Source organism: Myxine glutinosa, chromosome 1 (assembly GCF_964187855.1).
Source record: "Myxine glutinosa chromosome 1, kmMyxGlut1.1, whole genome shotgun sequence".
In the NCBI taxonomy this organism is placed as follows: domain Eukaryota; kingdom Metazoa; phylum Chordata; class Myxini; order Myxiniformes; family Myxinidae; genus Myxine; species Myxine glutinosa.
The window spans coordinates 193270392-193292484 of record NC_136261.1 but is presented as its reverse complement, the minus strand read 5'-3'; the positions used below and the strand labels follow the sequence as shown (position 1 = coordinate 193292484).

Genomic DNA, 22093 nt, shown 5'->3' with positions numbered 1-22093 from the left:
AGGTTATGGACAACAAGAGTACGGCGAGATTCCAGCCATGCTTTCTCTGATGCACTCAAACTACCTGCAACAGCCTCGTCGCTATCAAGAGCATCAAACTTCGACTTGTCGATAACATCCCACTGTGACTCGAGTCGACGAAAAAGCTCAATCTCTGGACCCTTTGAGGTAAACAAAGTATCGAACACAGCGGCTGCATATATCTCAAACATATGGTGACGGCATGCAAGAAAGAGCAGCCATCGATTGAACGAATGCTGCTCAACAGTGATTGAACGAGTGCTCCACATAGTGGAATTCTATGTGGAAAGTAAGATCTTGGTCCACATGGAGGCTGGTGTAAATTTGACAAGAATTGTCTGAGAATAAACAAAGTTATGGACACCAGAAATTTCACCGAATGCTGTCACACAGACTACTTTTAGAGGTGTATGGGAGACCGCTTAGTCTTGTTGGATTGCCCTAAAAGTTTTACTGTGTTATGCTTTCATCTAACCCCCTAAAATGAGAGGGTGTGCGCTATAAAATAATAATAATAATAAAAAATACTATATAAAAATAATTGGCCACCCTACCCTCCCCACACCCCACCAGATCCCCTGGGAGGCCCCCTTATAAGAAAATTGAAAAATCTAAGACCAGGCGGTCCTGCAGACCATCGAGTATAAGGGCTGTAATTGCGTTTAAGGGCAAGGAGTTGGTAAATAAGGGACAAGTAGGGATCCGAAGTTTGGGGGTAATCCCCCCCCCCCCCGAGCCCACTCACCCCCCCCCCCCCCTTGGGAGTCCCCATGATCCAAAATCGAAACATCGAAGCTTGAGTGTTTGTGCGGAATACCGTCTCATATTAATGTGTCAAGTTTCAGAACAATCAGGCAGATGATAATGGAGGAGCAGCAAAAATAGCAAAAGGTTAACGGACGGACGACCGGACAGACATTCGGCCATTACAACCCATTTTATAAGTTCAATCTCTTCGAGAATTGAGATGAGAAGACCTAATAAACCATCTCGGGCGGCTGTATGAGCCCTTTAAAGCTGGACAAACCTTTTGCGTGATTAACTAGTGGCACAAGCATTGTGCAAAAATACTTAGACTTTGTGATAAATGCTATCTGCTGTTGGTGCTGGAGTTCCCAGAGTGGTTAGCCAGCCATGTTGGGCATGCCTTGCTGCACACTAACTAGATAACCAGCCTACAATTCAATCATATACTTTCTTTTCAGGATCTTCGGATTTATTGCACGGAAGGAAAGGAACTACAGAGACAATGTGTGTCACCTTTTTGCGGAGAACTCAGCAGAGAGACCAGCCTCCATCATTATTTCTGCCATCAAGGACCTCATGAGTCAATCAACCGGTGAATGACCTCCAATCAAAGCAAGCCACCTGGTTCCAGGAATCGAGAACATTCCGCAGGAAACGTAGTTTTGTAAGAGAGAAAACAACTCGGTTTAGAATGAACCATGATGTTTCTGCTCCCTCACCGTGGATTTTACCTTTTTTAATTAATTTGTCTTTTATACATGTATATTTGCTCAGTGTGTTTCTGTACCAGTTTTTCATGTTATCTGCTCCATTTATTGATGCCAGCGCTACAAAAGAGGAGTTGGTATGTCCTCAATTGCATCTGCACTCACCACTACATGCCACGGTGGCACTCAACGCACTTCTGCCACGTTAAGTTGGCACGGACCCAACCTCTCAGCACTCCTGTATGAATATTTTATGATAGTAAATATTTAATGCCAAGCCTTAATCATAACGATTGATAATCTCTACATACACTCAAATTACATTTACCTATAAAGTTTATTATCAAAATGAATTAATACTGGTCTAATCTGCCGATAGACCTGTCTGGTATTTACCTTGTTGCTTTTAAACAGCATTTCATTTGGTTATTGTAGAGTAAGGTCAACACCAATATGTACCTGGTATAAATAAACTGATATCCCTAACCTGAACCCGAAAGCTGTTGTGACCTCAAGGGTGCAGCATGGTCTCAGACGTCCAATTGATCATCTCGGGTCGGGGGAGGGTGTGTCATGGCCGTGATGGTCTCAAATGTCCTACTCACCACGATCCAATCACAAGAATGGCTGAACGAATTAGCCCTTGCAATCACGATCATTAAAATTTACCGTGCCTGATTACCAACATCTGTAGCAATGACGTGCACAGAACAAAAATCAGTCATTTCCGTTAAATATACTTTGTTCAACTATATACACTAGCAATGGTACCCGCCCTACTGGCGGGCCTTCAATTGGGAGGCCCAAATGAAAAGGCTAAATATCAGAAATTGAAGGCTTTTTTTTTTCTTTTAAACGATTTATATAAACATCCGTTAAATCTCGATCGGTGCAGCCGTTTGTGCGGCACCCGGGAAAATAACGTCATGCGGGAGCAAGTATCAGCAGGATGTGGCAGTGTGGGAGTCCACGTTTCTGATCCTCCTTCATGCCGAAGTAGCCCACCACTTCTCCAAGCATTCTGCTCAGATCCACCATGAGAGATTTAAGCTTGATACTGAAGACGCGTGCAGTTAGTACTCCCGATGTCGTATGTACTCCCGATACGTGTTTCCTTCATTGTAAAAACTTCCAAATCAACAGTTAAAAGGATTTTGAGCCGATCGGTGTTACGGCCTTGGAAAGATCGATGGAGACAGCGATCTGTTAGCGTAAACACCGCCCAAATAGCTATGTGGAATTCTCTCATGTAGAAATTAAACGTCGTTTGAACTTTGGCCGAGGTCATTATTTACTTTTAATGATGTTCCTTGACCTGGATATATACGAATGATGTTTAATGATGTTTATATTGGTTTTGGCTCGTCCTTTCCGCATATCTCGTGGGATTGTGAGTTGGAGAGATGGCCGTGATGGCGGGGAGGGGGTTGGAATTCTCTCAAGCCGGGATTCAACCCGTGTCCTTATAAAAGGTCTTTGTCCGAGGTCACCGAGTCCGATCGGTGCAGCTGTGCAGCGATCGGTGCAGCTGTTTGTGCGGTACCCGGGAAAAAAACATCGTCACAATGAAAACATCGTCACAATGAACGTTATGCGAACGCGAATGTTATGCGGGTGTCCAAACCTGAGAATGCTGGAGACTAAAGCTGAAATTGGAAAAACAATATAGCCTATTTTACTCCAGGGGATCCCAGGATTAACCGCCCAAAATATCGTTGCGATCGGTTCAGTCGTTTTGCGGTACCTTCCAACGGGCAGACAGACAGGCAGACAGACGGACGGACATTTGGTGAATTATAGTAAGATACAGTATGTGGTACAATATCCTAGTAATACAGTATATGACATGCATATCAATAGTCAATTATCCACAGATTCTTAAGTATGTATACTTGCATTTCACAACTTTGAATCACAGGTTGTTTGATACCCAAACAATACATGACCATCTTTAGAGGCCATTTTTCCCCGCAGAGCAGGGGTTGGCCTTTTTTGGGCACCTTGGTCCCTTTTTTGAAGCAATGTTTTATGGCCGGATGCCCTTCCTGCCACCAACCCTGCTAGTCGCCTCTTGCGACACAAGGGAATTACCAGTGAACTGGTACTCAATTTGCCGACCTCAGAAGAATGACAGGCTGAGTCAACCCCCCTGGTGTTAATTCAGCAATCGACCGGGATTCGAACCCAGAATCCTAGGATCCCAAGCCGCACCCTAACCGCTAAGCCAACACCAAGCTACCCAAACAACACATATCTCCACATGATAAAGCAGTACTGTCTATCTGTCTGTCCATCTGTCTGTCTGTCTGTCCCCAAACTACTCCCTCAGTTTTGGGGCTACCCCCACCAAACTTTCTGTGGAACTCTTTGGGTCCCAGTGGGTGTCCCAAGGTGGATGGGAGGTTTCATAAATTTCTCAATACAATTATGATTTTGAGTTTCCACTCCTACAAAACTGCTCTCTCTCTCTCTCTCTCTCTCTCTCTCTCTCTCTCTCTCTCTCTCTCTCTCTCTCTCTCTCTCTCTCTCTCTCTCTCTCTTTCTCTCTTTCTCTCTTTCTCTCTCTTTCTCTCTTTCTCTCTTTCTCTCTCTTTCTCTCTTTCTCTCTTTCTTTCTCTCTTTCTCTCTTTCTTTCTCTCTTTCTCTCTTTCTCTCTGTAAACTCATTCACGGTTTCGGCATTCACAGTTTCGCCATTTACCACATGTTGAAACTGCGTCCAGCGTTTGCCATGACCATTAACAAGGCACAGGGTCAGACGTTCCAAGACGTTGGTATAAATCTTGAGACCCAATGTTTTGCCCACGGAATGCTCTATGTGGCACTGAAAAATTGGATCCCCAAAAAGACTGCATGTTCTCACCAAAGATGGAAAAAGAACGAGGAATCCAGTCTCTCAAGAAGTTTTGCAGTTAATGAAATTGTCCATGTGTGGATACATTAGGGGGTCCCGCTTTCGCCGTTTCAGCATTATCCGTGTACTGACTTTTCCGTCAACATCACAGCACGTTCACTCGAGACTTTTTGCTATTCTTCTGTAATAACCAATTTCCTTCAGCATGGCATACAAGAGCCAATTCTCCCTCTCCAGCCAAAACCATCACCATTGTCATTGTTATCAGCTTCGTCATCATCATTAAAGGTACACCGATTTTACACAGTACTGCTTCTACAATTTTGGACCAGCCCCATCAAATGTTCTGCGCAGCTTTTGGGATCCCTGCACATGTTCTAAAGTGGGTGAGAGTTCTCATAAAACATCTCAAAACATTATTTTGACATTCTGGGTGACATTTTGACACCCATGCATTGCATGGTTTCCTTGCTACAAATGTTATAATCTTTCCAATGTATATAATCATGAATTTAAGTAATAACCCAGAACAGCTGTAACCGGAGGAGAGCCTCTCCTCTCTTCGAGATTGGAGTGTCCCAATGTATAGTGTGTTGGACTTTGTCTGGTCTTGTTCCTCATGTTTAATAAACAACCTCTCCAATACTCTGTAAAATCCTTTCTACCTTTTTGCAGATGACTTCACATTATGTTGTACGTACAGTAATTATCCCATCCCATTGACAGGCAGACATCAGCTGCATCTCTGTCTGCCAATCTGTAATTAATTAAATGTTGGTCTGTAAATGTAACAATTGTCTTTCTATACGGTACAAGCTCGTCTCAATCTGTCACTCTACAAGGATCGTCAAACTAATCCGCCTCTGACTGATCGTCAAACCTGGCGCAAGTTTCAAATTCAGAATGCATGCTGGAACAGGTGCAGGGAGTGCACATTATAATACACATTCACAAAATTTCGCTCAGTTCCTGAAGCATGATATATCATGACTCGGAGTGCCAGACAGCACTTGATAAATGAGCTTCCGTCTGCATGGCATGACCTGGATACATGCGTGCTGTATGTTCTCAACAAATAGGCAGCTCTCAGTAACCGCCTCATCTGAGAATCATCCCAGAGCCACTCACTCGCACTCGTGATTTCAGCCGTGAGCAGCGAATCTTTTCTGCCGGTGTTTCTCCTGAACCTTCTCTATTCTGCCTCTTAGCTTGCTCTCCTCAGTCTGCTCCTGCTCAGTCCTTTTTAGTTTAGTTGTTGTTGGTGGACGTTAAAGATCCCACGGTGTTCTTTGGGAAGAGTAGGAGAGCTCACCTCTGCTGATGAGATACTGGGGGAAGCTTCGAGCTCTTTCATGTGCCTCCCCAATATAAATTCCTGACCTTGCTAGGCAAGGGGCGCTAAAATTTACCTTTGGCCCCGGGCGCCACAAACCCTAACTACGCCACGGCATCCACAAACATAGTTCAAATTTGAAGGGAAGAGTTTAATCAGTCAGTTCAAAACATCTATTTAAAAAGAAAGGAGTTAAAATACCAATGACGAATGACAAGAAGACATCATGCGGAGCACGATACTTCCAAAATCCGCCCCCTACCCCCAAGAAAAAACCGATCTTCGCAGAAACTCTCGTTTCCGAGACTATGTTGACCTATCCGGTCTCGTCAACAAGACTATGTTGACATTTGACCCCAAAAACAATAGACTTCTGGCTTATGACCAACTCCACCATTTGGTGAAGTTTTGTGAAGATCGGTTGAAAATTGTGACCTGTAGGCTGGTGACAAACAAAAAACAAACAAACAGACAGAATAACAAGAAGATGTCATGCGGAGCACAATACTTGAAAAATCCCCCCCCCCCCTCGCCAAGAATTTTTTTCCCATTGATACAGCAAATTGTCCATTTCATGAAGATTAAAATTGACAATCTTGATCAAAGCTCGGTCAATAGGAAGAAAAGTGACTATTTTTCAGATGAAAAATGATGATTTTGGAAGGTTGACCTTGAGTTGACCTTTGACCTTTTGACCTCAAAAATAGTTAGTTTCCCTATTTAGTGACTCGATGTGCAAATGCTGTTCAATTCTCAAGTCAATCGGATGAAAATTGAGGATTTTAAAAACTTGGCCTATGTTGACCTTTTGGCCTATGTTGACCTCAAAAATAGTTGGTGGTTGAATTCAGTGACCATATATGTAAATCCTCTTAGAATTTCAAGTCAATCAAGTGAAAATTGGTGATTTTAGAAATTCGGCCTATGTTGACCTTTTGGCCTATGTTGACCTCAAATATACTTGGTGGTTGCATTCAGTGACCAGATATGCAAGTCCTCTTCAAATTTCAAGTCAATCGGATGAAAATTGAGGATTTTAGAAATGTGACCTATGTTGACCTTTTGGCCTATGTTGACCTCAAGAATACTTGGTGGTTGAATTCAGTCACCAGATATGCAAGTCCTCTTCAAATTTCAAGTCAATCGGATGAAAATTGAGGATTTTAGAAATTTGGCCTATGTTGACCTTTTGGCCTATGTTAACCTCAAATATACTTGGTGGTTGAATTCAGTGACCAGATATGCAAGTCCTTTTCAAATTTCAAGTAAATCGGATGAAAATTGAGGATTTTAGAAATTTAGCAAAGTTGGTGACCTTTGGCCTATGTTGACCTTTTGGCCTTTTGATCCCAAAAACAACAGGTTTCTCAATTGGGACGACCTATACATCTTGGTGAAGTTTCGTGACGATCGGTTTAGAATTGTGACCTGCAGGCCGGTGACAAACAAACAAACAGACAGACAGACAGACAGACAGACAGAACCACAAACGCACCCGACCAATATACTTGAAAAATCTTCGATTATGCAAGTAATAATCACCTGTCAGTGAGTGGCCACCTGTACTAAGATGATTTAAAGTTTTAAACCATCTTAACCACCCCCAAATCAACTGTTGGGGTGTGATCAGGAAGTCAAAGACGATACAGGCCACATTGACTCTGACGATAGATCTGGCAGAGCATTGAAAATCACTTGAAGAGGAAAAGGGACTCATGCAATAGATTGTAAACAGATGTTCAAAATTAGTGATGATATTCAGGTTTGGGGAGTCATTAAGATGAAAGACAAGCATAGTTCATCAAGACATGTATTCCATGGAATACCAAGCAAAAGCAGCAGCACACAGATTTTATCAATGTGGTCAGTGTATGAGGTCACATGGCACACAGTGAAACAAATGGATATCCTGGGCCTTTGAAAAGTGGAAACAGATTTTGTGAAATGATAATTCCAGGTAAAAATTGTTAGGCTGGCAGGATAGCTCACAGGTAGCACACTTGGCCTTGAGCTTTGATTCCCAACCCAATCATAAACTGTCACCCTGATCTCTCACAGTCACATAGGACCTTAAGCTGGGTCTTGTTTGTCAGTATTGCTTGATGGTGGATGTTAAAGATCCCGTGGTGTCTTTCACAAGGAATAGGCAAATGTCACTGGCAACTTTATTCATTCCTGCCATAACCCCTTTCTAGTCAGGTTCACCATGTTTTTTCGTTCAAAATTTTTGGAGATTAGCAAAACTATACATTTTTGGAATATTCAGAGCATGAGGAATCCAAAAATTAATGTTGGCATTTGCGTAAACACCTTTGCGAACATGACACTCAGGACAGTGATGAAGATCTGTAAAAGCATATTCCTGAACGGTATAGATCTCGTAGATCCTGTTTATGGGACTTATAGTTCAATCTGATACTAACAAGGCTGCTTTCTTGCTTTATAAACCCATACCTATAACTTCAAAGGACTTGCAATATCATGTATTATGATTTATGTAATACAGTTATATCACAAATATAAAGACTGTAGCGGTTACCGGAAGCATGACGCAATCACCTTGCACCAGCCGATGACGTAACCGGCGGGCGGTTACGTGCCCGGACTCGCCCGGACCTGCCTTGCCCGGGCGGACTCTCGATTTGCATACCACGCCCCGTTGAGAGGCGTGGCTGACTTATTTGCATACCACGCCCCGCCTGAGAGGCGTGGCTTTTGTGTGGTGAACTTTTGATATAAATTGCCGCCCGTGTTAACGGGCTATTCAGTGCTTTCGAGTTCTTTCGAGTTGAGCTAAAATAAATAGCTCAGTGAAACTTCGTTCCTGGTGTCGTCCATTTTGTCCGGCTTTATCGTGCGAGCATAGCTCCACAAGACAATGGTTTTCAATTACCTATGTTTGTTGCTTTTCTATAATCCTGAGCACTATTTTGAGGCCTTTATTGGATTCCTTGACCCAGAAAACATAGGATTAGCATATTTAACTAAGTCTCTAGGTTGACTAGAAGCCGAGATCGCGCAAAATATGTATTTTATGGCAGCCATTTTGAAAATCCAAAATGGCGGCCATGCAGGTGTCTGTGAAAATGCCAACATTGATTTTCGGATTCTCCATGCTCTGATGATTCCAAAAATGTACAGGTTTGCTAATCCCAAAAAATTTGAACGAAATTATATTTGTTAACATAGTGAATCTGACTATTCCCCCCCCCCACCACTACCACCACCACCACCACCACCGCCGCCGCCCCATTGAACTCATGCCAGTCACCACATTGCACTGGCCAGCGAGGCACCCAGTGCACGAAAGGCCCAGCAACCTACAGGGAGGGATACATAGTGATGTATACAACGGTTTTGCAGTCCTCCAATGGACTAAACGAGAGCGGAATGACGCGCGCACACGCTGTACAAATGTGATAGCAGAGTCTGTGGGATATATTGGCTTGATACATTCTGAAAGGCCTAAGGGAAATGGACTATCATACAAGGAATGGAGGAGAATCACACCTCTAACAGTGAAAAAAAAAGGTAGATCTTAGGATAAGAGTCCACATTGTGATTTAGGATACAATAAGGCGCTATATGACATCAACGGCTTACACACCAGAGATCGCTGTGCATCGTCAATAATGCATAATGTGTGGCCCAGGACATTTGGCAGAATCGTGTATCTTTGTGAATGGTCACTCAGTAAAAACACGTGTAACCAGGACAGCCTCAGGAGAGAGGACACCTCCGCCAGGAGAGAGGAGAGAGGACACCTTCGCCAGGAGAGAGGAGAGAGGACACCTCCGCCAGGAGAGAGGAGAGAGGACACCTCCGCCAGGAGAGGAGAGCGGACACCTCCGCCAGGAGAGAGGAGAGGACACCTCCGCCAGGAGAGAGGAGAGGACACCTCCGCCAGGAGAGGAGAGCAGACACCTCCGCCAGGAGAGAGGAGAGGACACCTCCGCCAAGCTGAACAGTTTATGTTTTGTATCCCAATGATAGTCCGGATCTGGATTCGGACCTGAACCAAAATCGAATCGGCTTGTTCTCGTCACCAAACTAACTCGTCCACCTAGTTTAGTCATAACTCGTCCCCAACTTTTTGAAATATCGTGATATATATATCGTCATTGGTCCCATCACTCAATGGTGAAAAATCACTTTAAATTTTTAAAAAATTCTCGTACCTGCATCTGGATCTTCACCGAAATCGAATCGATTCATCCTCGTCACGCACACAACCTCTCCATCATGTTTCGTCCCAATCCCTCCACAACTTCTGAGATATCCTGTCCACAAACAAACAGAGACAGACATGGGTGAAAACATAATCTCCATCCACCTTTGGTGGCGGAAGTAAAAATTGTAATTCAGAATTTATCGAGGTTACACCAGTATGCATTACAAACATTAGAAAAGGGTTAGAGTTATCCTCCGTGAAGTAGCACAAGGGTCCGATGTTTGCATTAACCTACTCTGAAAAAAAACTACAGAAGCTCTATATTTGTTTGTAAATGGAAAATACTTTGGAGTTGAACAAAAGTCAATTCCTCCTTGAAAATGTCACATTCGTATGACATGTGCAGACATTAGATACATCAAATTAGACCAAAGAGTTTTGAAATTCCACAAGCAGCGAGATGATGCATACCTGACACACAATGATGGGTGATAACCGTGGGGGGGGGGGGGGGGCGGAGGGGGGGAAATGGGCCAATTGGAACCGGCAGCGGATCTTGGCCGGCCTAAAAAAATTGGGTGAATAAAATGATTACTGGTTTCTACCACTGGTTGTAGCAAGGTGGTTGCTCAATTTACAAACGAAAATAGCTGTCTGGACATGGTCCAAACTTGGTAATCTGTTCTGTTCTTACTAAAGAAGCGTGGTTGGTGGTATGTGGGAGAGATCAAGGAAAACTGGAATGAATCGTGCGAGAGTAGTGTGTGAGTGGTGAGTTGTTCCATGTGAGTGAACGGTGTAGGGAGGGCTGTGAGTTGTTCCGTGTGAGTGAACGGTGTAGGGAGGGCTGTGAGTTGTTCCGTGTGAGTGAACGGTGTAGGGAGGGCTGTGAGTTGTTCCGTGTGAGTGAACGGTGTAGGGAGGGCTATGAGTTGTTCCGTGTGAGGGACCAGTGTAGGGAGGGCTGTGAGTTGTTCCGTGTGAGTGAACGGTGTAGGGAGGGCTGTGAGTTGTTCCGTGTGAGTGAACGGTGTAGGGAGGGCTGTGAGTTGTTCCGTGTGAGTGAATGGTGTAGGGAGGGCTGTGAGTTGTTCCATGTGAGTGAACGGTGTAGGGAGGGCTGTGAGTTGTTCCGTGTGAGTGAATGGTGTAGGGAGGGCTGTGAGTTGTTCCGTGTGAGTGAATGGTGTAGGGAGGGCTGTGAGTTGTTCCGTGTGAGTGAACGGTGTAAGGAGGGCCATGAGTTGTTCCGTGTGAGTGAACGGTTTAGAGAGGGCTGCGAGTTGTTCCGTGTGAGTGAATGGTGTATGGAGAGCTGTGAGTTGTTCCGTGTGAGTGAATGGTGTAGGGAGGGTTGTGAGTTGTTCCGTGCGAGTGAACGATTTAGAAAGGGCTGTGAGTTGTTCTGTGTGAGTGAACTGTGTAAGGAGGGCTGTGAGTTGTTCCGTGTGAATGAACGGTGTAGGGAGGGCTGTGAGTTGTTCCGTGTGAATGAACGGTGTAGGGAGGGCTGTGAGTTGTTCCGTGTGAGTGAACAGCTTAAGAGGGAGGGGAGGAAGGGGGGGGCGGTGTGAGGGCGGTGACAGACCGAGATTCTTTGTATAGGAGAGGCTTCCAAGGAGTCCTTATATACCTGAAGGGTTTCCCTGGGATGTGTGGATCACAAGTCAAATTTAATGTTGAAGAAATTCCCAAGGAGTGCCAAAAAAGGCCTGGGTTGAAATCTTTAAGTGTTCTTCACGTCACCTTGCCATTTTCAGGAAGACAGCTCTCAATATTTCTTGTCAGTAGCACCTGGCATTTAGAAACAAGTCGTATCAAAACTCCTTAGTAACTGCAACATTACTTTAAGTTTAGGCTTCTGGAAATAAGCCTAATGTTCTGTTATTTGGGTAGGCATCTTGAGGTAGCAATCGTTAAAATGCAAGACAGTAGCACCCTTTGTGTTCATGTAGTAACCCTAACAATATTAAGGACAGTTATAGGAGAGGTGCTGGCCCTCTAACATGCCATGGTCGTCATTGGCTGGCACATGGCATGCGAGACCTGAAATCGTCACCTTGGGAATGAGGAAAAGGGATAGGGTGAGTGTACAAAAGCAGTAGTTCAGCATTCCAACACTCCCTCCTATTCTGTGCTTGACATCGCCTCTTCTATTCAGTGCTGGAATGCAGCTTTTGAACACTGGCAGCGTCTCTGCGCTCTGCTCCGATCTTACCAGAACATTCTGCCTTTGCTTGCACCAGGAGCTTTATCCATTCACCTGTTTCCATACTTATCTGGTTCTGTTTTCATGGTTGTTGTGTGTGGGGGCCCATAGTTGGGGTTCATTTGCTTGGTGTGAAGTTGTGTGCGTACTTCTTGTGTTATCTTCTCGCGTCCGGGGTTCTGTTATCGTCTGTCTTGTGTCCATTAAGTTATTATATTTCCTTTATCAAGTCTGCTGTCTGTTCCTGCCATCTTACCCGGGTCGACCGATTCGGTTGATTAAACACACATGGAGGGAAATATAATAAATTCGTATAATGTTTGGCGAATTGCTTGTGATGGACATTCTTAAGACGAGAATGATGTCACAACCACCACACAGAAGTCCCATTTGGCCATAATGGAGTTTTAATTTCTCTACAATGGCTCAACATATTTTGATATTTTTTAATCAAAAATTACATGGACTTGAAATTGGATAAAATTGGATGACCACCTAAAGTGCTGTTCCTTCAAACAAATCATATTATAGTGTGCCTTGTAATTGGACTGTACTGGTTATGCAGGAGCATATGGGAACCAGCTGAGGAAGGCAAGGAATGATTGTGAGGGGTTGAAGTGTGAGGTCTGGGGAAAGTAGCCTGCAAGAGGTGTTTCAAATGGTCTCCAACAGGAAATTGTGGGATAGAGGAAGACCAGCAGTACTGGTTCCAGTAATCCAGGAAAGAGAAAATGAATTGATGAATTGATGAATTGATTTGACTGTGGTGCATGGATTGATTGTGGTGACCATTGATGGAGAGAGGATAGGATAGGATAGGTTGCAGAGATGCATGTGACAGGATCTGGCCATGTGCTGAATATTAAGATGAGGGAGAGTGGGGAGTCAAATTTTGAGCCACGTTGTGTGCATGAAAGGCATCTGTAAGAAAACCTCGGTTGGTGTGGGAGATGGTGATTCCGGCCACACAGAAGTTATCCCAAACGATAACAAATGAGTTATAAACAAGTACACATACATTCAAAGTACACCGCCCCATGCCAAATAATTAAATATGCTGCAGCGCGGCTTTACCGGGGCGCCTCCGGCGCCCGGCAATACCGCAGTGCAGCTCATTGAGGCTGCATTGGGAGGGAGAGGTGTACACTAATTGATTGATTAATTGTATAATTAAAATCAATAAAAGATTATCACAAAATATTTTCATAATCAATTGGCTAATCGCATAACTAAACCACTAGTGCTTCATCCGAAGATGTATCTTTTAGGAATTTAATTAAATAAGTCATTTATAAAAAATTAAATAATTAATTGATTACTCAATAAATAATTAATCGATTAATCAATAAATAATTAATAGATGAAATGATTAATCAATAAATCAAAAATATCCTTGATAGCCACATCACTTGGTCACTCATGTCCAAATATTAGCTTCCCAGCTACAAAGGTGCCTGAGATATTGGCCAAATGAGAAAGAAAATAAATAAATGATTAATAACGAAAATAAATAAATAATAATCATAAAAAAATTAAATTATTAATCAATTTGGTCAGAGAACACATAAACTACCACTATTTCATCAGAATCTGTAACTTTAAAAAAAAAAAAAAAATTTTTGTCATTAATCGAATAATTAAATAATTAATCGATTAATTGATTAATTAATAAATCAAAAATAGCCTTTGCAGGCAAATCACCTGGTCATTGGCATGTCCAAATATCAGCTTCCTAACTCAAAAGGTGCCTGAGTTAATGGTCAGAAGAGAAAGGAAATTTGATTAATTAAATAAGTACTTAATTAATCGCTAATAATTAAATAACTCCTCAATTTATTGATTAATCAAAAAAATATATATATCGTTTTTGACAAAGCACTTTCTCACTATTGTGCCGAAATTTCAGCTTCCTAGCTCAAAGGATGGCTGAGATATCGTCCGGACAAACAAACAAGAAAGAAAACAAACAAACAAACAAGTACACATACATTCAAAGTACACCGCCCCATGCCAAATAATTAAATATGCTGCAGCGTGGCATTGCCGGGGCGCCTCCGGCGCCCGGCAATACCGCAGTGCAGCTCATTGAGGCTGCATTGGGAGGGAGAGGTGTACACTAATTGATTGATTAATTGTATAATTAAAATCAATAAAAGATTATCACAAAATATTTTCATAATCAATTGGCTAATCGCATAACTAAACCACTAGTGCTTCATCCGAAGATGTATCTTTTAGAAATTTAATTAAATAAGTCATTTATAAAAAATGAAATAATTAATTGATTACTCAATAAATAATTATTCGATTAATCAATAAATAATTAATAGATGAAATGATTAATCAATAAATCAAAAATATCCTTGATAGCCACATCACTTGGTCACTCATGTCCAAATATTAGCTTCCCAGCTCAAAAGGTGCCTGAGATATTGGCCAAATGAGAAAGAAAATAAATAAATGATAAATAATGAAAATAAATAAATAATAATCATAAAAAAATTAAATTATTAATCAATTTGGTCAGAGAACACATAAACTACCACTATTTCATCAGAATCTGTAACTTTAAAAAAAAATTTTTTTTTGTCATTACTCGAATAATTAAATAATTAATCGATTAATTGATTAATTAATAAATCAAAAATAGCCTTTGCAGCCAAATCACCTGGTCATTGGCATGTCCAAATAACAGCTTCCTAACAAAAGGTGCCTGAGTTAATGGTCAGAAGAGAAAGGAAATTTGATTAATTAAATAAGTACTTAATTAATCGCTAATAATTAAATAACTCCTCAATTTATTGATTAATCAAAAAAAAATAATACCGTTTTTGAGAAAGGACTTGCTCACTCTTGTGCCGAAATTTCAGCTTCCTAGCTCAAAGGATGGCTGAGATATCGTCCGGACAACCAAGAAAGAAAACAAACAAGTACACATACATTCAAAGTACACCGCCCCATGCCAAATAATTAAATATGCTGCAGCGCGGCATTGCCGGGGCGCCTCCGGCGCCCGGCAATACCGCAGTGCAGCTCATTGAGGCTGCATTGGGAGGGAGAGGTGTACACTAATTGATTGATTAATTGTATAATTAAAATCAATAAAAGATTATCACAAAATATTTTCATAATCAATTGGCTAATCGCATAACTAAACCACTAGTGCTTCATCCGAAGATGTATCTTTTAGAAATTTAATTAAATAAGTCATTTATAAAAAATTAAATAATTAATTGATTACTCAATAAATAATTAATCGATTAATCAATAAATACTTAATAGATGAAATGATTAATCAATAAATCAAAAATATCCTTGATAGCCACATCACTTGGTCACTCATGTCCAAATATTAGCTTCCCAGCTCAAAAGGTGCCTGAGATATTGGCCAAATGAGAAAGAAAATAAATAAATGATTAATAATGAAAATAAATAAATAATAATCATAAAAAAATTAAATTATTAATCAATTTGGTCAGAGAACACATAAACTACCACTATTTCATCAGAATCTGTAACTTAAAAAAAAAAATTTTTTTTGTCATTAATCGAATAATTAAATAATTAATCGATTAATTGATTAATTAATAAATCAAAAATATCCTTTGCAGCCAAATCACCTGGTCATTGGCATGTCCAAATATCAGCTTCCTAACTCAAAAGGTGCCTGAGTTAATAATGGTCAGAAGATAAATGAAATTTAATTAATTAAATAAGTACTTAATTAAACGCTAATAATTAAATAACTCCTCAATTAATTGATTATTCAAAAAACAAAAAATACCGTATTTGACAAAGGACTTGCTCACTACTGTGCCGAAATTTCAGCTTCCTAGCTCAAAGGATGGCTGAGATATCGTCCGGACAACCAAGAAAACAAACAAGAAACCAGAGTGAAAACTGAGTACTCTCTTTCAGCGTGCGTCACTGCCGAGCCCCCTTCGGTGCCCGGCAATGACGATTTGCAATGCCTGGAGGTGGCATAGGAAAGGAGCGGTGTACAACAAACAAGAAAGCAAGAAACCAGAGTGAAAACTGAGTACTAAAGCGCGGCGTTACGCGCGCTGCTTGTGAGCAAGGAGGAAACGGACAAGCGGTAACATATAAACGTCTTTATTGTAAGACTGCACTGTAACACTGTACTGTTCCGGGCTGGGCGCCCGGTGTATATCATGAGGCCACGCCTACCCCTGGTGCGTGGCCACCGCCCACTTGGTGCGTGGAATGATGTCACCACGCCAGTGGGCTTTTGTGTCCGCCACACGCGCCCCCCCAGAATTCCCGCGCACCTGGAGGGCCAGTTTGCGGGGCAGACGAATGACCCGGCCGAAGCGCCCCCTGGCGATCGGCGGCGTCCGGGGTGCAGGGATACCAGGTGGGATGCCCCTGGCTGCCCCTGGGATGGGTGCAGGACCGGGGGGCGCCGTGGCGGCGGGGCTGGGTGGTGCCGGGGGTCCGCCCGCAGGAGGGCGGCCCCGACGTGGGGGTCGGGCCACTGGCGGTGGATGGTCCACATCGAGGTGGGCCGGCTTGAGGCGGTCTACCGAAACGCGGTCAGGAGTACCGCCGATGTCCAGGGTGAAGTGCTTCGCCCCGGTCTCCAGCACGCGGAAAGGCCCGTCGTACGGGGGCCGCAGTGGTGTCCGATGGGCATCGTGGCGGACGAAGACGTACTCCGCCGTGCGAAGCTCCGGGGCGACGTGCGTCGGTGGGTGCCCGTGGCATGCCGTTGGCACCGGGGCGAACCTCTGGGCGGTCTCTTGCAGAGCGGAGCGCTGCTGTGCCGCGGACCATGGTGCCGTGGAGTCGGGGAGGAACTCGCCCGGCACCCGCAGCGGTTGCCCGAAGACCAACTCCGCCGCGGATGCGCGCAGGTCCTCCTTGGGCGCCGTCCGGAGGCCCAGCAGGACCCAGGGGAGCCTGTCGACCCAGCCGCCGTCGCGGAGGGTGGCCCGGAGCGCGGCCTTCAATGAGCGGTGAAATCGCTCACACAGGCCGTTAGCCTGGGGGTGGTAGGCCGTGGTTCGGTGCAGCCGGACCCCGAGCCCCTGCGCAACCGCCCCCCAGAGCTCCGAGGTGAACTGGGGCCGCGGTCGGATGAGATGTCTGAGGGGGCGCCGAACCGGGCGACCCAGGTGGCGATGAAAGCCTGCGCGACATCGGCCGCCGTTGTCGACGCCAAGGGCATGGCCTCCGGCCACCGGGTGGTGCGGTCCACCATGGTGAGGACGTAGGTGAAACCCCGCGAGGGGGGCAGAGGTCCCACCAGGTCCACGTGGACGTGGTCAAACCGGCGTTCCGGCACCGTGAACGGGGCCAACGGGGCCTGGGTGTGCCGGTGCACCTTGGCGCGCTGGCACGCGAGGCACGTCCTGGCCCAGCCGCGGACGGCCTTCCGGAGGCCATGCCAGACGAACTTGTCGGCGATCAGCCTTTGGGAGGCCCTCGCGCCCGGGTGGGACAGGCCGTGGATGGCGTCAAACACCTGGCGCTGCCAGCCCGCGGGCACAATGGGGCGAGGACGCCCGAGGGAGACGTCGCACAAGAGGGCCGCGCCCGCGCCGTCGAACGGCACCTCGGTGACGCGGAGGCCCGTGACGGCGGTCCGCAAGGCCTGGACGTCGGGGTCAGCGGCCTGGTCCGCTGCCATCCGGGCATAGTCGATGCCGAGGTGGACTGCGTGGGCGACGGCCCGGGAAAGGCAATCCGCCACCGGGTTGTCCTTCCCCGCGACGTGCTGGATGTCCGTCGTGTACTCGGACACGGCCGAGAGGTGACGCTGCTGCCGGGCCGACCACGGCTCGGTGACCTTGCCCATCGCGAAGATCAGCGGCTTGTGGTCGACGAAGGCAGTGAACGCCCGGCCCTCGAGCAGATGGCGGAAGTGCCTGACCGCCAAGTGAAGTCCGAGCAACTCGCGGTCGAAGGTACTGTAACGGCGTTCGGGCGGGCGAAGCTGCCGGCTAAAGAACGCCAGCGGTTGCCAAGCTCCACGCACCCATTGCTCGTGCACCGCGCCCACCGCGTAGTCCGAGGCATCGGTGGTGAGGGCGATCGGTGCATCGGGCGCCGGGTGCGCGAGCATGGTGGCGTTAGCCAAGGCGAGCTTCGCGCCCGTGAACGCCGTGTCCATCTGCTCGGTCCAGGTAACGTCGCCTTTGCCCGGCTTACCTCGGAGAGCTTCGTGCAGGGGGCGCAGGAGCTGGGCGATACGGGGCAGGAACCGATGGTAAAAGTTCACCATGCCCAGGAACTCCTGCAGCCCTCTGATCGTGCGGGGGCGCGGAAACCCCTTCACCGCCTCCACCTTGGCCGGCAGGGGGACGGCGCCGTGCCTGGTGACACGGTGCCCCAGAAAATCGATTGTGGCGGCGCCGAACCGGCACTTTGCGGGGTTCACAATCAGGCCATGCTGGCCCAGGCGTTCGAAGAGCGTGCGGAGGTGGCGTAGGTGCTCTTCGCGGGACGCGCTGGCGACGAGGATATCGTCCAGGTAGACGTAGACAAAATCCAAGTCGCGCAGGACGCTGTCCATCAGTCGCTGGAACGCCTGAGCCGCATTCTTCAGACCGAAGGGCATGCGCAGGAACTCGAAGAGTCCGAATGGCGTGATGACCGCCGTCTTCGGGACGTCCTCCGGCCTGACGGGGACCTGATGGTAGCCGCGTATGAGGTCCACCTTCGAGAAGAAGGACCTGCCCGCCAAACGGGCGGAAAAGTCCTGAATGTGGGGGACGGGGTAGCGGTCGGGAGTCGTGGCGTCATTGAGACGGCGATAGTCCCCGCACGGTCGCCATCCCCCGCCGGGCTTCGGCACGATGTGCAGCGGCGACGCCCAAGCGCTCTCTGAGCGCCGAACGATGCCGAGTCGCTCCAGGGTAGCGAACTCCGCTTTTGCCACCGCCAGCTTCGTCGGCTCGAGGCGGCGTGCCCGGGCATAGACCGGTGGCCCGACGGTGGGGATGTGATGGGCCACCCCGTGCTTGACGGCCCCCGCCGAGAAGGTGGGCCGCGTGAGGGCCGGGAAGCCGGCGAGGAGGCGGGTGAATGCGTCCGCTGCCGGAAGCGTACAGACCAACGTGGCCGGAACCGAATCGTTCGGCAAGCCGCTTGGCAAGCCGCTCGTTGAGCTGGGCAAAGCACAAGCGAGCGAGCTGAACGTCTCGGCCTGGACAAGCCGTCTGCGCTTGACGTCGACCAGGAGCCCATTAGCGCACAGGAAGTCCGCGCCAAGCAGTGCCATGGGCACGTCGGCGGTGACGAACGTCCATCGGAAAACCTGCCCTCCAAACCGCAGAGAGAGGCAGCGTTTTCCGTACGTACGGATGGGCGTCCCGTTCGCGGCAAGCAGCGCGGGGCCCCCACCCGCGGCGTGCTTGTCTGACGTGCCGGCGGGAATGACACTCACCTGCGCTCCCGTGTCGCACAGGTAACGGCGCCCGGAGAAGGTGTCCGTTATGAACAGCAGGCTGCTCGAACGGCCGGCGCTCATCGCCACAATTGAGCGCCGGCCCGGGCATTTCCCGACCCGTTGAAGGAGCACGGCGGATGACACCGCCGAGCTTCGTGGCCGAACTTGGCGTGGAACCAGCACCAGGTGGTGGAGCTGGAGGAGCGCGGCTGGCTCCGCCAGGCCGGTGGAGTCGACGGGTTTCCCCGCGGTGGCGGTTTTCGCCGCGGCGGTGGGCGGGGCGTGGCGGCGTTCACGAGGTGCGTATCAGCATGCTGCTGAACCTCAGCGTGCTGTAGAAGATGATGCTGTGGAACATCAGCGTCGAAGGCCGTGACGGCCACGCCAACGCTCACCCGCGTGTCCGAAGCGGCGAAGTACTTGTCCGCCTCGGCCGCCAATGCTCGGGGTTCCGTTAGCCCGGTCCCGGCCAACGCGAGGCGAACCTGCGCTGGAAGTTGGCGACGGAAAAGCGCCCGGAATAGCGAACCGGGGGCCTCGTCGCCCAACAGGGACAGCATATGGTCCATTCGGACCGATGGGCGCGTCTCACCGAGCTCGGGGAGATCCAGGAGGCGGTCGGCACGTGCGTCGTCCGTGAGGCCGAACGTGGCTAGGAGTAGCCGCTTGAGTGTCTCGTACTTGTGGCCGTCCGGTGGGTGGCGAAGGACGGACACAACTCGAGCGGCCGTGCCGGGCCCGAGGGAGGCGACGACATGGCAGTAGCGCAGGTCGTCGTTGGTGAGGCGCCGAAGCTGAAACTGGGCTTCGGCTTGAACGAACCAGACCTCGGCCTGGGCCTCCCAAAATTCGGGAAGTTTAATCGCCATTGCCATGGCGTCGTGTTCGGAAGGATCGCTACGGCAGATCCAACGTCGAGGGTCACCAGTAAAGCGCGGCGTTACGCGCGCTGCTTGTGAGCAAGGAGGAAACGAACAAGCGGTAACATATAAACGTCTTTATTGTAAGACTGCACTGTAACACTGTACTGTTCCGGGCTGGGCGCCCGGTGTATATCATGAGGCCACGCCTACCCCTGGTGCGTGGCCACCGCCCACTTGGTGCGTGGAATGATGTCACCACGCCAGTGGGCTTTTGTGTCCGCCACAGTACTCTCTTTCAGCGTGCGTCACTGCCGAGCCCCCTTTGTTGCCCGGCAATGACGATTTGCAATGCCTGGAGATGGCATAGGAAAGGAGCGGTGTACAACAAACAAACAAACAAACAAACAAGAAACCAGAGTGAAAACTGAGTACTCTCTTTCAGCGTGCGTCACTGCCGAGCCCCCTTTGGTGCCCGGCAATGACGATTTGCAATGTCTGGAGATGGCATAGGAAAGGAACGGTGTACAATAAACCAACGCGCCCGTGGCACCACGGAAGCTTAACAAGAAACCTTATGCACTCACTCAGGGATCACAGGACAGGGAGAGAAGAAGAAGAAGAAGATAAGAGAGAGAGTGAAACTTACTGCACACGCCATGCTTATACACACTGTGTGGGTCTTGGTTCGGGTGCATACGGATTGGTCCATAGGAGGGGCGTAGGGGGGGGGTGTGGGGAGGGGAAGGGAATGGGGAGAGGGGAACTCCTCGCCACACCTTACATGCTTCTCCAGCCATATTCACCACGCACCACCACTTATGTTGCGAAGCTGAACCACAAACCACCACGGGCCATGTAGGACCAGACAGGAACTACAAAGCAGGTAGGAAATAAGAAGCAGCATAGATGAACAACCAACCTGCTGATAGACACTCAGCCTTTTATAATGTCCTGCAGGGCCCATCAAACCATCTGAGTCATGCCCATTGGCCAACACAGCCTGACAGATATCAATATATGGGCATGTTCACCAGCTCTGTTCAATGGCCCCGCAGTGACAGATTATGAACTTGTCCAAATTGAATGTTCAGCTCCCATGCTGCAGATGCCGCTAGGAGAGCGAATATTCAGTTAGAAATCATCGAGAGGTCTTTCTCAGCCTTATGAAGGAAATGATTTTCCCAACCCTACAAGATCATCATATGACCTACAATCGTCTAATGCAATTCGGTATGGTGTCAAATTTATAAGAGGGATGAAGACTTATTGGAGAAAGTCCGCCTTGTCAGGAGGAAAGGGTACAGAGTCCAGGAGCAGCTGGGTACGACTGGGTACGGTGGGTACAGAGAGGGATGGGTTTGGCACACAAGATTTAGAGGCAAACACAGAGTTGAGGCATTCAGATTTTTCATGTGCGGAGTCAGCTGTGTCACCGTTTGAGGTAAGGGAGGGGATTGAGGGGGAACAAACGCCAGAAACAGATTTGACAAGACGCCACCAGGATTTGGAAGAGATTTCATCCTTGTCACATAAACTTGTCCACCAAATTTCGTCCAAATCCGTCCACAACTTTTTGAGATATCCTGTTCACAAACAGACAGACAGACAGACAGACAGAGAAACAGACAGACAGGGGTGAAAACATAACCTCCATCCACCTTCGGTGGCCAGCAAGGGCAGCAAGGCAGAATTTGGCCCCCGGCTTGCATTGGAGGGTACAACCACCGCGAAGATGCATCCACGATAGTTGTTCACAGGTAGTTGTATATGTTGCTGAA

General features: G+C 47.4%; 1 protein-coding gene and 1 long non-coding RNA gene across 3 annotated transcripts in view; one reads left to right on the top strand and one right to left on the bottom strand.

Moving 5' to 3' along the window:
• LOC137416972 (tensin-3) overlaps positions 1 to 1967 on the top strand; it is a 154582-nt gene extending 152615 nt beyond the window's left edge. For both annotated transcript variants that reach the window (XM_068102678.2, XM_068102677.2), the window contains one exon: positions 1227 to 1967. In XM_068102678.2, the coding sequence (XP_067958779.2) occupies positions 1227 to 1368 (142 nt within the window). In that variant the 3' untranslated portion in view covers positions 1369 to 1967. The remainder of the gene's footprint in view (positions 1 to 1226) is intronic.
• The window catches only part of LOC137416974 (uncharacterized), an 84659-nt gene extending 74778 nt beyond the window's left edge, over positions 1 to 9881 (bottom strand). The window contains exon 1 of the long non-coding RNA XR_013624097.1: positions 9840 to 9881. This is a non-coding gene — a long non-coding RNA (uncharacterized LOC137416974). The remainder of the gene's footprint in view (positions 1 to 9839) is intronic.
• Between the last annotated feature and the right edge of the window lie 12212 nt (positions 9882 to 22093).